This window comes from Pterocles gutturalis, unplaced genomic scaffold, assembly GCF_000699245.1.
Source record: "Pterocles gutturalis isolate BGI_N339 unplaced genomic scaffold, ASM69924v1 scaffold24536, whole genome shotgun sequence".
NCBI classification, from domain to species: Eukaryota; Metazoa; Chordata; class Aves; order Pterocliformes; family Pteroclidae; genus Pterocles; species Pterocles gutturalis.
This window is the reverse complement of record NW_010101065.1, coordinates 18384-29384: the sequence shown is the minus strand read 5'-3', so window position 1 is coordinate 29384 and position 11001 is coordinate 18384. Positions and strand designations below refer to the sequence as shown.

Sequence of the window (11001 nt, the reverse complement as noted above, 5' to 3'; positions counted from 1 at the left end):
GATCATTTCACAAATTATATTTTAATTTTTTTGTTGTTTCTTTAAACATACAGCTACTTAAAACTTTTATACTTACTAGGCTTTTTATTTTTCATATATATATAAAGAAAATGCTGTTGCAAATTATCTATACTATACTTTATCTACACTATAAATTTAAAAAAAAATTAATACTTCACTTGGCTATCTAGTTGCAGGATGCCACCACTGAAAACTCATTTGCCAAGTTCTTACACCAAAAATGAATTAGTTGATCCATTTTTCAGTTTTTAAGTTTGGCAAACTAGTAACACAAAGCAGCATGTTAAACAACAGAAAGATCTATTCACCCTTTTTTAAACCTATTTAGAAAAAAAAGCAAATATATTTTAAGAACTTCCACTTCTGCCAACATTTTACCTTTAACTGATGTGTTTTTATGACCTCGGTAGCATAATCAGTTGATGGATGAAAAGCAGCCGAGGTAACACATTACGAAAAACCCCAATGATAGCAGATGTAATACTCATACTTCTAAAATAGCCCTGCCCAAAGCAGCTGACTCACGGTAAAATGCCTGCCTGGTGCCTCCCCTCTCTGGGAAGCAGCTGCTTTCCCATGTGCTCAGCAGACCTCAGGCAGCCCCGCACTGACTGGGTCGGCGCTGGCGCTGCCCCCAGGATGGAGATGGGCTGCTCGCCCCGCCGATGGACATGTCCAGGGAAGTTTGGAGGATCTGGGTATGTGGCAAAAGTGCTAAGGAACATAACAGGGTGGGATTGAGACCGAAGTGTCAGTCTGGGGATCTTGGAAGTAAAACTAGAAGGGGAAAAGCACGTGAAAAGGCCAGGACTGAAAGCCTTGTGCTGAGAGAGTAAGGAAAAGAAAGAGGTGAGAAATAGGCCATGTTATATTGTCTTTAAAATAATAACTGAGCAATAACTGAACTGCTTTAAGTATACAGATAAGTATAATTCGTTTACTGGGCAGATGATCACATCCCTGTCAGTAATGATTAATCTCTCTTTTCCTGACGGTGGGATTCTTACGAGAAAGCTGTTCTGACAACCATAAAACTTTTACTATACAGTCCTGACTTATTTGCAGACAATTTACATCTTTTTTCTGTAGTGCCAATACTATCTTTTAGCTTAAGTAGTTCTTTCTTCCTAGTCTTTAGCTTCAGATTCATCTAGAGAAAATAATTATTCATTTCTTAGGTTTTCTTTTGTAGGCTGAAAAAGCAATCCTTACAGATTCTTCTTTATACTCTCCATACTATCCTAGCAGCTCTTCTTGCTATTATTTCAGAGCACACGTAGGTTTCTTTTATATGGCTGCCCAGAATGGTATACTGAATTCCTGATTAAACCTCAACAAAGGCCTGTAAACAGTGTTAGTGCTTCCTTATCTTTCCTGAAAATGAACCCTAAAAAATCACATAGTTTTTCACAACTGCATTACATTAGTGGCTGATACTACCTGGGATTAATCTGCATGCATCTGCTATCGTCCTTTGTCATCCTATTAAAAGGAAGTGTTGCTAGTGTATGACCCACAGTGCATGATCCTGGATTTTACACCATTTCCCTTTTTTTCCCCAGTCACAACAAAATTTACCTCTAATCCTCTTTAAGAAAAGTCACATCTGATAAAGTATTAACAGTGAATTTCATTATTGCCTATTTAAGACTTAAATACCTTAAATTTTGAGAAAACTCATTAATATGCTTGCTCCAATCCTATACCTTCTTTCATTTCTAGAGGTTGCTATTTCTCTCTTTTCTATTCAAAATTCACATTGGAATTCCCATCCTGTCAAGTTCAATTACAGTAGTCCAGATTAAAAATATCTAATTGACATCCTCTGCCTAAATAAGAAAAACCAATAGACTGGTACAATCTATTTTGGGAAAATCACATTGTATTTTATTTCACTGACTTTTTAATCCTTCTCTAAAAGTGTTAAGTTTTCTTGGAAGCCTCAGTGGTGTTACATGCAGCGTGCATAGGCAAGAGGCACTCAGCTTCTAGAGCGTCTTTACCAGGCTCTCATTATGTGTGGATACTGCAAAACTTCACAGATCTCTTCACTTTCTCTTTCCTTGTTCTCTCAGGATTTCATTTATGTCATGGCAGGCCAGGACTGTTTGAAAATTACAGTGGAAAGCTACACTAGTAAACTTTCTTGATAATTGTTAGCCTCAATGCCAAATAGGCTTTCTTTTCATGGGTAGTGCTATTATTCTTTGGAATCTATGTTTTAACATTCTGTATTTTTTTTTAAAGTAAACTTCAATAAAGTTATTTGAAAGAAACTTTTGTACAAAATGATCATTTGCATTCAACTTTAAAATACCAAAATAATGTCAAGTTTTACAAGGAAACTTCCTCAGATGACACAAATTTAGACTAGGGGGTCCGTAGTTTTTAATAGATTGTAGATCAGCAGTAGATACTACTACTTGCACCTCCTGCCTCTAACACATCATTTTGAAGTGACCTCCATACCACTAACGACATACCTATCACAGTTTGGGATTGATTATACTTATTTTTAGGCCTTGACAAGTATGAAATGAAAGAGAGAAATCCAGTTTGGTTGCAAAAAAATGAATGGGAAAGGAAAATGATATGCTGTTAACTAAATATAGACTTGGGATAGATGAGAATTATTCATTGAAGTCTCAACTGACATTACCAGCTATGGTTCCGGATGATACTGCTTTTCTTCCGGTCAGAAGCCTCTCCTAATAATTTTAGTTTGTGTTAAATGAAACACAACAAAATACCTCATGCAGACACATTTTAGTTCTAGAAAAGTGTAGTCAAATATAAGAATTACACAGACTAAGTGGTTTTTTTTTTTAATTGTAAGTATCATGTAGATTTGAAGTTCTGTATGGATTTAAGTCTTTTGTTCTACTCACACTTGATTAGATTAAAAATGGGTGCTCAAACACAACAAAGATCAGGGCAAGATAATGACCTAGACAGGAATTTTTCAATTTAAGTCCATTTTCAGAATGAGGTATTGTAATACCTTCTATAAGAAGACTCTCAATATCAAGATCATAAAGAAAAAAAATCCTCTACCAATAAAAGTAAATTTGAAGTAGAAAATTGAATCCTTCACTGATAAAAGTAAGTTTGTACTAAAATATCATACTCTCCTTTACAGAGATATTATGAAAATATTATTGGGATAATTTCTAGTTCAGTCCTAGAGCAACTGGAGCAAGAAGTATTTTTAGCAGTCTGATCATTATTCCGGCATCTTAACCAATTGACCCGTTCACCTGGTCTGCGATACCTGGTATGATGATCTCAGGGACATCCAGAATGTTGCCAAATGAAGCAGTTTTACGATGGCCTCGTTTAGGCTTGGAATAGGCTGAAAAAATACACATATACAATACACATGCAAAACACTAAAATGGCAATAGCAAAATTATTAAATTCCTAATATTGCATTTTTCATAAACTTGGTTAAACTATAGTTCATGCAAAAATGTGTCATGCAGAATAAACTGCATTGCCTTCCACTCATGCTTACACATAGTAAAGCAACTGTTAAAAAGCAAAAAATGCAGAACTAGCCATCATTACAACACCGTGTAATTAGTTGTAGTTAGCAACACAAAAGTCAAACACAGAAAGCAGCATGGCAACAAGGAAGGGAAAACCATATGTAATTATCCAAACAGAGAACAAATTAAATTATTTCAGATCACTTGTATATTCAGAATAAATTCTTGATTGCCTGAACTTATAGAACATCTTCTCTTTAGTGTTCAGTACAAACTATTTTAGAAACAAGATTGATAGTTGGGTACTTCTGTTTCTTTAAATCACTGCCTTTTAAAGGAAATCTCATCTGTCTCTGAAAAAATGCTTACTCTTATTACATTTGACAATCATTCCCGCCTTCCACTTTTTGTCCTATTAGTGAAGATTTTTTGGTTTACAAACTGTATATCGTTAGTAAGTGTTCAAGAAGCACCATATACTTTGGAATAAAATCTAATAATGCATTTTTCATTTTTATTTTACTACTTGTGTAGTTTAACATAAATAGTTCCCATTTAGAGAAAAGCCTGAATACATCTCAAAGGTAGAACATTGCAACATAGCCACCTCAAACTTAACAAGTAATGGTGATGTGCATTATGTTATTTGCTTTTACATTTTACCTAGGGATAGCTGGAAGAAGAAGATTAAATAATTCTTGACCTGATTTACTCTTACCAACAGCCCAATTCTCACCCAGCCACATAATTTTTTTCCAGTTCACAGCATATTATTTCTGTCACAGAGTTAACAAGATTAAAAAACAAAGCAAAACCAATACAGTGCTGTTTCAGCAATTTTTGAAAAAGTTACAGTCAGATGGGTTTGACCTAATTTCTAGTAGCCCACTAATGCCAGAAGTGATTTCTTTAAAAAAAATGACTAGCATATTCAATACATATTTTTGTTTTAAGAAAATAAGCCCTACAGTAATAAAAAAAAAATCTTCGAATATTCTGAAATAATAATTACTACTCAGAGCAATGTACTTAAGGAAGACAAACCAGGAAACTCACACAAAGGAGGGCCAGGTTATCTCCACTAATGTCAAAAACTTACATTGACTTTAGAGTGTCAGTGACCAAAGTGAGTCCTGACATGTTTTAAAATAAAATCAGCATGTTATTATTATCAGGTAAGTACACAGCTGCCTTCTGTGTTAGGAAACCTTTAGAGATTTTCAGGGTGAGATGTGCTACACAACCATCCCGCCAAAGACTGATAATACAAAAGATAAATCTTGGAATAAGGCTTCAACATAAGAACATAAAAGCAAAAAGTGTTTAGGGCAAGATAAATATTATTTCATGAGTAACTTCAGTATTTAGTAAAACAAGAACCTGGAGTAATCACATTACAATGAAGAATAAAAATGAATAGTCATGGTGCACAAGCCAGAATACAATACATATTTCCTTATTAGTTACAGGTACTCAATTACCCTAATCTTCAGATTGGTAGAAAAATACTACAACAGCTAAATAATCCTGGACTAACCGAAGTAATTTTGTCTGATTATTTAAATCTCTGGTTATACACCGCAACAAAAAAAGTTTCAGATATGAAACTTAAAACCTGAAGTTTGCATAGATTAACAAACAATATCTTTGAGGAAGAAAAGAGACAAGAAAGTGTTTGCCAAGTACACACATTTTTATTAATTTGCTCTTCTGGGAAGAATAATGATTGCTTTCACCATAAAATTATGTATTTATACTTACACAGAAATTCCAACTCTAGGATTCAATGTTTAGACACAACAGTTCAGAGCTACCTGAAGCAAACCTGGCAAAAAAATCTGTAGCTTTTTTTTTTTTTTTTTAAACAACAAAAGCTACCAATGCTTCGTTAATCTGATGAATAAAATCTACCTATGTTTCCCTTCCTGAAATCTGTCAAAATGGATTTTTACTTGGGAACATGCTGAACTTTAAACCCACCTTTTAATTTCAAAATATTATATGAATACCCTTGAAGGAAATGTTATTTTATAAATAATTACTCTATTCAGAGATGGAATAACATTACTTCAGACGCAAAGAGAAAATTGTGCATTTGGAATAGGACTGATATTTAGAAGTGTCATAATGAATTTTTAAAAGGTAAAAGCATAATTCAACAGAAGTAACCTCTGCTGAAACCTTAAAAGTACTCAATTAAAATACTCAACATTGTTGAGTGTACAACAGCGAATAAAGCCATTTCCCCCCACAGTAAATAAAGGACAATAAAGATACATGAAAAGTTGAAGTATTTTTATACGGCCTCTGTAAGACTATCTTCCTTCCTCCTTTCCTTCCTTCCAGTTCCTTAGCCTATCCCCCAAACATTCTTTAATTTTACCTGTGATGGAAGCTATTCTTGCTTCTATTTCAGACATGTCAGCACTCATCCTTTTGGCTTCTCCTGAAACAAGGGCTGACTGTGGTCGTGCGCGAACATCGGACAAGCTCTCCACACTGCTCCCACGAGATGGGGGTAAACTCAAACGGCCAGGATCACCCTGTTTCAATAGTCACATTTTTAAAAAGCAAAAATATTCTGCAGAAGCCTCTCCATGATATGCACAGTATGTAGGTTAAAATATATTTCTATAACATGCATTTTAAAAGTTAGAATATTTAAAATTTATAATTCAATAAATGGTAATAATTTAGCTATTATTGGCATACAAGAACCAAATATCTGCAACTTTCAAAAGAATCTAACTTTACACAAATAAAAATTGAGTAAAATTAGGCCAATATTGTCACAAGAGAATCTTTGTATTTTTTCATCATACTTGAAATAAAACATAGTATTTTCAAAATTCCCATAAACGCTTAATCCTTTCATGTCTTACTAATATTTTGGTTCTAAATTAAGGTAGCGATTTTCAAATATATTTTTTTCAACCTAATGAATCTCTTTAAATAAAATAGACTATTTTTTTTATTTAATTTGAGATCTTATTAGAGCCTTCCAGTCTACTTTTTTGGAATAATTCAGTATTTTTCTACCTCTTTTCACATTCTTTTTCTATAACCAACTAGCTCCAATTTTGAACTGTTTATGAAAGAGGACACATAGCAGTTACAACACTTTTGTCCATCTTTATTCACTTCATTATTACGGTTCAAAATTGCATGTGTTGGCTTACCGGCTGCTTGGCTGTATTTTTCATTTGTTGTGCCAATTTTGACTCTAAACGTTTAATAGTGTCATTGGTAGAAGCTCCTTGGAAATCACTTGGCTCCATGTTAGCATCACTCTTGTTACTTGTGTTTGTAGAAGTGATGTCCATGAATGAACCTGGACATCAATAACAAAGAAAAATATTTGAGAATTTCCATTAAAAATACCAAAGTACATCTCTTCCCTTGAGCATTCTCAGAAGCCTAACTTTGCTTTAAAGCAACTCTTTGTAAAACTTTTAAACGAAAGGCAAGCTGCAAGATTGCAACTGATCCATTCATGTAAGAAGTAAAAGGATGGAACAAGAATACACAACTAAGTACTAGGATGACATTCTGAAGTCAATCTTTAGGTTGCTCTGAAATTGTTGGGGAAGATGTTATACCAACAACACAACCAGCAACCTCAATGACAAAGTCCATCATTAACCACAGAGGAGCATAAATAGCTGAAAAATAACAGGCAAGATATATTCACAGTTTAAAGTGATAAATCATGTCTTAAAATCACATGCTGAGTGGTGGAGAACAGCTATTAAAGTCAGTACAATGCTACAGCTGAAAAGATTTTGTAAGATAATTTACAGGTCACTAAGTTGTGAAGTAGCCAAGGAAGCTTTATCCAAAATAACAGCAATCTGTTTGGAGATAGAAAACAAACCATCCAAGCAGTGTAAGGTGAAGAGAGATAAGATTAAAAACAACTGAAGTGGGAAAACTGTTCTCTAAAAAATGAGAAGACCAGTCTTATTTTCTATTATTAAAAGTATTTCTCTGAGGGCAAAACTACCTGAAAGCCTAGCCCCCATCTTTTTCCACTCACCTTTCTAGTGATTTGCTTGTACTTAATTTAAATTACTGGATGTATTGCATCCTAACATAAAACAACTGCAGGTTTAAATCATGGAGATCATAACTGAAATCAGGTGCAGCTTTCAAGAGCCATCAAAAATTTAAAAACAGTAGCTCCTAGACATTACACATGAGTGAAAGAGCAGCAATTGCTAGCAACCTTGGGGAAAAAAGGAAGAGATCCTAAACCTGGACATTCTGAGATAGCTTTTATTATATGTTTGTTCTCCAATAAAGGTAGCAAAACCACTTGGCTGACAACACTAAATATGATGTGGTATGAGGTCTTAACTAGATTCCTGCCAATGTTTAAGATTTTGGAAAGGTTACCTTTCCCAATACAAGTTCAAAATCAATATGGGAATGTGCTTTATAATCTGCATCATTTTATGTTGCTGTTCTTTTCTCTTATTTATACGAGTGTACCTGTACTAGTGGCAGAGTTGCTTTGGCCTTCATCTGAATACTGGCAAGGATACTGCAGAGGTTCATCAGCTCCTGGAAAGTACTGTGAAAAAACAGCAATGATTTGATAAACAAAGTAATTAACAATTGTTTTAAAATTATTTAACTAGTACCTCATACATAATTTATAAATATGAATTATATATGTTTATAATTTATTTAGAAGTAAATGCAATTATTTTTAGTAACATACTAAAATACATCTATGACTATTTTTGTTATTTGCCCCAAATTTGTTATGGGTTATCATACCTCTCCCATAAGGAGAGGTTCCCTTCTTTACTGTAATAATTTGATAATTCTTATCAAAAAGATGGAGAGAGAGAGAGAGAGAGAGAGAGAGAGAGAAAACATGTGAGCCTGCCTTTAGAGTGTGATAAAGGGCACACCTTTTATAATTCAATTTCACAACTTAGTAGGTTAAGAAACGGTTAAGATACTAAAATGAATTTGTATACCCGCATCAAGTGTGTCATTATTTTAACAATTTCCTCCATGGATGGTCGTTGTGAGGGATCCTTGGACCAACAACGGGTCATTAAACTCTCAATTGGCTTAGGTAAGTTTTTGATCAGTGGTGGTCGAGTACCTACAATTGAAATCAGAAAAAACCCTTAATTTATTAAGCAGATTATAAGACAACTGACAGTGACCGAACTCTCTCTGTTACTTTGCTAAATAAATACAGAAAAACATACAGTTAATTGTAGTCTGAAAGAACTGGCCTTTACTTAATTTTCTCTCTTACAAATAAAAAATTGACAAAAGACATTCCTTTGCACTACATACAAGTTCCAAGTACACACAAACAACTACAAAGAAAATGAAACTTTTCCTTCAGTAGTGTTTTGAATAAGTTCACTGATGGACCAAATACAATGTATGACAATGGTTAATGAATATGTTACCACTTTCTGAAGAATAAGGCTCTAGTCCAAACTAAGAGGGAAGTAACAATCTTTGGTCCTAATGCTGTACTCACAAGAAAAGAAAAGGAAAAAAAAAGTATTTTTGAGAGCTGATTTTGCTCTTAACTTCCTGAAAAATTATTATGCATTAGAAGTATCAATTTTGGGTGACTTTTAATGGCCTATACACATTTTTAATTACACATTTTACTTCAACTGTTGTATAGCTATTCAGCTGGTTTTTGGTTCAAGTTTCTACTCTTTTTAGTATTTCAGCAATGAGTACAACTAATGAACATCCAGTTATGTTTAATACATGAGATATAGTGACATTTTGCATAGAAAGCAGCAAGTATTTAAAAATGTATTAACCATAACAAAGAATACATGAAGTAAGAATACCACAATGTTTTCAAGTGAGATGAAGCACACTAACGCTTCCTTCCTAAGAAGGAAAAGAAGGAAAAAAAAACAAAAACAAAAGAGAAAAACAGAAGTTTTTAAAGCAAAAGTAGTGACAGATAGAGAATTTGTCTTCCCCTAAAGGATATTCCCACACCTTACTGAGGCTTTCTGATTTATGAGTAGTACATTTACACTTCTATAGTTAATGCTTTTCTGCAAAGCACTTATGACTCCCAACCACAAGGAACTCGTGTCCTCAAAAAATTACATGGATAATATTTCTTCATTCAAAAATGCCATTTGCAAGCATCCTTCTTTGTGCATTATTATAATTCTCATCCATCCTATCACTGTCTGCCCCCTTCTCTTCTTCATCAAACAGGATGCCTGTGCTCACCTTAAGCTTCTATCATTTAGTACTGAAGCAATGACACTCAGGCAGAGTACCGGCCTTCATTGCTTGTTTGTTAATTACATCTTCCAAACAAGTTTGTGTTTTCTTTGATGTTGTCTTTCACAAATGGCAGAAACTCTTTGCAGACATTCACTGAACTACTTCACTAATCATTACTTTATTCTTCTTAAAACTCTGCTGTGCCATGGTACCTAAAAACACACTGTTAAAAAAGTTACACCACTAGCATGAAGATACTACAGTCTACTACTCTGACCAACATTGTACCACTGCTTTGTCCATTTGAATCTAACCATTGTCTACTGTTAATATTTTAAGTTCCTGAAAATCTGTTTGTATAGTACCTAACACAGTAGAGTCCTGTTCCATGACTGCAAGTACCTAGATATAAAGTTAAAACAATTCAAACAGCAGAACAACAACAACAACAAAACCCATATGAAAAACAAAGTAACATTTTTAATACTTAATAGTCCTGCAGGAGTTTGACAGTTTCTAGCATTTCTAAAGACAGGTCCAGTTATTTAAATTCACACATTTCCTGTAGACACACAATTTAAACAAACAAACAAAAAAAAGACAACTTGGCTAATAAAATAATAATTCATCCAGACAGAAGGGTTGTGGGGTTTTTTGTAGCACATGATTCAGACCACTTTTAAAATGAAGTGTCCTCACAGAAAAAACACAGCTCTTTTCCCCTTTTTGTTCATATACCAGTTACATGCAGCAGGAAATGCAAGGACTGCAGCAGCCAAATTACACAAAAACCACACTGACACAAAAGTGGTCAGTGTCCACCTATTAAGTCTTTATGACAAAAATGCATATTTAATGATGTATAAAACAGAAAAACTAGTAATTTAAACCTGCACAGTTAAGAGTGCTTAGCAAATTTATAGGCCAAATACGCAACTTCAAATGCAATAAAGTATTTTCAACTCACCATTGTGAACTGCCCACATTATGCGGAAAGCTGGACCACCAATCTCATCAAAAGGTTTCCTACGGGTGATTACCTCCCAGAGAATAATACCCCAACTGAAAACGTCACATTTTTCACTGTAATTGCTGCCTGGAAGAAAGCCAATAATATAATTTGTCTCTTTTCTACATAACACATTAAAAAGATGTACAGTTTGAGCTCTATATGCTTTCTTTCATTTCATATTTGTTTTGTTGAGAAAAAACAGTTTTCTAAAGCTGGCTGATTCACACTAACTTAAGTCTGAAA

General features: G+C 34.0%; 1 protein-coding gene across 3 annotated transcripts in view; it reads right to left on the bottom strand.

Annotated features, from left to right (window-relative positions):
• Positions 1 to 11001, bottom strand: part of MAP3K7 (mitogen-activated protein kinase kinase kinase 7) — a 33921-nt gene that overhangs the window by 15156 nt on the left and 7764 nt on the right. For 2 of the 3 annotated variants that reach the window (XM_010082060.1, XM_010082068.1), the window contains exons 6-11: positions 10714 to 10842; positions 8498 to 8628; positions 8001 to 8082; positions 6689 to 6840; positions 5893 to 6052; positions 3293 to 3373 (exon numbers count right to left, since the gene is read on the bottom strand). In XM_010082060.1, coding sequence (XP_010080362.1) covers positions 3293 to 3373; positions 5893 to 6052; positions 6689 to 6840; positions 8001 to 8082; positions 8498 to 8628; positions 10714 to 10842 — 735 coding nt within the window. Of the gene's footprint in view, positions 1 to 3292; positions 3407 to 5892; positions 6053 to 6688; positions 6841 to 8000; positions 8083 to 8497; positions 8629 to 10713; positions 10843 to 11001 lie in introns of those variants that run through there. The other variant, XM_010082075.1, reaches the window with a different exon arrangement.